The sequence below is a fragment of the Pyxicephalus adspersus genome, chromosome 10, assembly GCF_032062135.1.
Source record: "Pyxicephalus adspersus chromosome 10, UCB_Pads_2.0, whole genome shotgun sequence".
Taxonomy (NCBI): domain Eukaryota; kingdom Metazoa; phylum Chordata; class Amphibia; order Anura; family Pyxicephalidae; genus Pyxicephalus; species Pyxicephalus adspersus.
In genome coordinates, this window is record NC_092867.1 from 23780806 (window position 1) to 23784926 (window position 4121).

General features: G+C 37.7%; 1 protein-coding gene across 6 annotated transcripts in view; it reads left to right on the plus strand.

The window, feature by feature from the left end:
* Positions 1-4121, plus strand: part of FGFR2 (fibroblast growth factor receptor 2) — a 70931-nt gene that overhangs the window by 20809 nt on the left and 46001 nt on the right. For all 6 annotated transcript variants that reach the window (XM_072425141.1, XM_072425143.1, XM_072425145.1 and 3 more), the window contains exon 2: positions 2411-2623. In XM_072425141.1, coding sequence (XP_072281242.1) covers positions 2479-2623 — 145 coding nt within the window. In that variant the 5' untranslated portion in view covers positions 2411-2478. The remainder of the gene's footprint in view (positions 1-2410; positions 2624-4121) is intronic.

Genomic DNA, 4121 nt, shown 5'->3' on the forward strand with positions numbered 1-4121 from the left:
ACCAGCAGAGTGACTTTCATTTACCTTCTGTTATTCATATCATACATTTATCTAACCTTCATGCTTTGCCTGTGTCTTTAATTCCTAGCAAGTATTCCAACTAAGTGTTACCAATTATTATATACATACACCTTTTCTAATCGTGCTAAAATATTTGTATATACATCATGGTGGGATTGTAACGCATTTTGTTCTTCTAAAACAATTAGTAGCAAGTTTGGTCGCTTTGCACACATGTAGCTTTTACTCATCAGCAGGGCTTTACTAATCCAAATTGCTGGGCAGTCAATATGCTTAAACAAATCAATGTTCAGCGTTTGGAGCCTTGGGAGCCAGAGAATAGATGTGTGTTTTCTTTGGCTGTTCCCAGAAGGAGCAGAGCTGCATTAATATTCATCAAAGACTCTGTTTTATTGAGTTGAGTGACATATATGAACTACCCAGGGTGTCTGCTTAAAGGGAAAGTGCACTTTATATACAGTAAAAGTTTTACCTAACTGTACAGCTCCTAAATCCCCCTATCATATCTGTAGATGTTGAGAAAAGGCATTTCAGTGCCCCCAAATGAATCTGAAATTTAAGTTCTGTATTGGTCACAAAACATGTGGTAAAAGTCAGTAAACCCTTTAAAAGTGTATAGTAAATAAATCTGAATTTAACCTTTCATGGAAATCCACACAGATGTTGGGGTAACAATACAAACACTTTGAGACTATTAGTGGAGCAGGTAGAAGAAATTTCCAGGACACCTTGTCCGAGTACTATGATCAAGGAAGAAACACTGACTTTAAAAAAGATCAGGTCTGTGTGTTGATTGACATTTAAATACTCCTTCTATAGATATAACTGTTTTTAACTGAGATCTGAATAACTGTTGGGGATATAATGCCTTTTGTATATTGTGTGTGTGTTTGACTTGTATATTTATTGTAAAACAAAAGATATTGATGTGGGTTTCTGTCCCCATTATGGAGATTAACGATTTAGCTTAGTTTAGCTTTGTCACTAATAGGTAAATCTACAATGTTATTGATGCATTGGTACGGGAGGTGGTGGTGAACAGTGGACACCTTCACTTTGAGATTTTCACTTTTTCACTCCTTTTATGTAGACCAAAAATAAAGGGGAAGTAGGGATCTGAAATCTTTCTGTACTGGGGTACTGAAGTAGGGATTTGACAACCTTTCTAATCCATCTCAAATCCAATAAAGAATAAAACGTTATGCCTGGAGTTCCATTCCTTAATACCTTGTGTATGGTAGACTGAAATGTGCAAGAAACACCATAGTATACCACAATCTGGATACCTATTTTGTTGCAGACTAGAAGGTATTTGCAGTTCATGATTTACAAAAGTACAGCCACCTACAGGATTTTAAAAAGCTTTCTTCTCTGTAAATGGTCTTCTATACAGGTCGCCTGTGAACACCTACATCGCCATTCATTGTTGTGTGAACCGATCCCTTTCCTGTATCAAACCTTAGTTTATGCATCTGCTTGGCTGTTTTTGCAAGAAACGGTTGATGATAGTGTTACTAAAGGAGCCTTTGTATCACCAGCCTGCTCTCAACAGTTTTTTCTGGTTCCTGAACACATATATTTAGCAAAGCCAACCACATTTCACTTTCAGATGAAGCCTACTCCCCACATCTCTTTAAAAAAACCTAGGTCCATGGTTGTGAAGAAGATTTTTATCACTGAACTGTGGCAATTAGCTGCTTTTCGTGTGGTTTTTATGTTTGCATGCTGTGCAGATTTGCCTCTTGCCATCCTAATAAAACAGGATTAAATAGAATAAATAATTTCAAATGGAAATTGGGGAATAAGAGAGCTGAATTATAGTTTTAACATGTTTTGCACAGTTGGACTTCAATGTGATGACAAAAACAAGATATATAGTGGTTAAGAGAACTGTTAATTTTAATATTTATTTTATTAAACTATTATGCCAACACATTTCTCTGCACTTTGTAGAACACATAGAACCAGCCACATCAGTGCCTGCCCCAAAGGTGTTTTTAGTTTTATGTCCCTACCACAGTCATACAAACACACTAGGAACATTTATGTTTTAGCTTTCTAACCTACCGGTATGTTTGTGTACTATGGAAGAAAACACAAGCAGATAGTGTCACCAGTGGGATATTAATCTCTAACACCGAGCTGCAAGCCAATGCACTGCCCAAAATGTTCTACAAACATCTAACCTTTTTAAAGGTGCCAGTAATCCACAAAAATGTAGTGGCAATTATCAGTGAGGTATGTAGTTCCAGCGAATTCATATACAAACCTGTGAAAATATGAAATATAGACAGGTTACGATGAGTTATTGCTTTTTGCACAATATTGTTTTTCTTGGCTCAAAAAAGTATGAATTAATATTTATACTCTATTTTTTGTTTTGTTTTAGGATCTCCCACTCAGAATTGAGAACCACATAGTGGTACATTCATCTCATGCTTGCTCACAGCCAGCTGGATGGGGTCGTTCATGGTGCGACGCTCAGGAAAAGCATGGGGCGGGTTTATTGACAGCATGCTGCTTCTCTGCCTCTTCTCAGTCAGTTTGGCAATTGCCCGTCCGTCTTACAGTCGATTACAGGAAACCACTGTAGAACCAGAAGGTAAGATTATTAATTGAAATGTATTTATAATACTGTGTTCAAATGTTTCCTAATTCCTATATCGTATTGGTAATACTCTTGGTATTGTAAATTGGGCTACACATTGTCAATCTTTACATGTTGGTTTATTCCACTGGAAAAAAGTTAATTTTTTGAAACCGTAACGGTTAGCAAGGTGTATACTATATAGGAATCTAGGAGGACGGTGTTAACAACATTGAGGATGGTCATGTTGTTGGATCTAGGGTAGAATCTTTTATTTAGCACTAGAATAGTCTACCTTGGTTTTTTTATTGAAGAAAGACAGGTGGGAAAATGGCATTTACTATTCAGTCTTCTCCCCAGCCCCTTTTAGCCGGGCACACCACCCGTGCACTTTTCGGTAACCACCCGGCTGTTTTTCGGTTGCTACTAAAGAGTTTCAATACAGGGGCTGCCACCCGCCTACAATTTCTTCCCACCCAGCTTGAAAAAAAAAAAATCTGGGTTTAACACTTCACTGTGTGTACTTGGGATACTAGAAAATGGACCCTGTAATTTACTACCTGATGGTAAAATAAAGCAAGGTAAATATATAAACTTTCTACCGTATATATGAATTGCACACATGGGTAAGGTGTATTTGAAATTGGAAACACTTTGATACCCGAACACCTTTTATTTCTGATACCAAAGACTGGCACGTAGAGGAGCTTGTAATGCACAGTACATTGTCATCCAGTATCACTAGATTAAACCTGTTAGTTTACTGTAACTTTGCATTGACAGTCTAGTAAATGATGTCATAGCTGATTTTGAAAAAAATGTGTAGTTTGCATTTTATGCATACCTTTCCATGAAACAGTTTATAGAAAGGTTTTGAGCTATGCAAGGCCAAGCTACGCCTTTACATTTCTGATGAGAAAGGTTCATCACTAATCTTCTTGCCCTTTTAGTTGGCCTCCCCAGGTAATTTCAGGCTTGCTCTTCCCTTGCCCAGGGGTAGCCTTTGTAAAACCCTTTATGTTGATTGTCCTGCAGGGGACACTTAGACATTAGATACATCAGTGTGTAGGGCTATCTATACACTGTAGATTCCAGGCTGTCAGTCCGTCTGCGATGTGAAACTTTAAAAGGAATGGGAGCAATGCAGCTCAGCCTGTCTGTAATGTCTGTTGAAAAAAGTACCACACCTGAAGATCACAAATTCTCCCTCAAGCACTGCACAGATTAAATGATCAGGTCTGCCCACTGCCTTAAACTCCAAAAAAACAGTGCTAATCATATACTAGGTTGATCTTTTGGAACGTGCATCATTAATGTTTTTGACAACTCATTTGTCATTTTCTGGATGTTGCAATGTAATTTTAAATTATAATATTATATTAAGCAGTACAGTACATTTATGCAATCACTAGAGATAACAATTGGCTAGCAGGGCACTGTGGTAGAATAGTGATCCTGCCCCTGTACAAAGCATTGGTCAGACCACATCTGGAATATGCAGTACAGTTTTGGG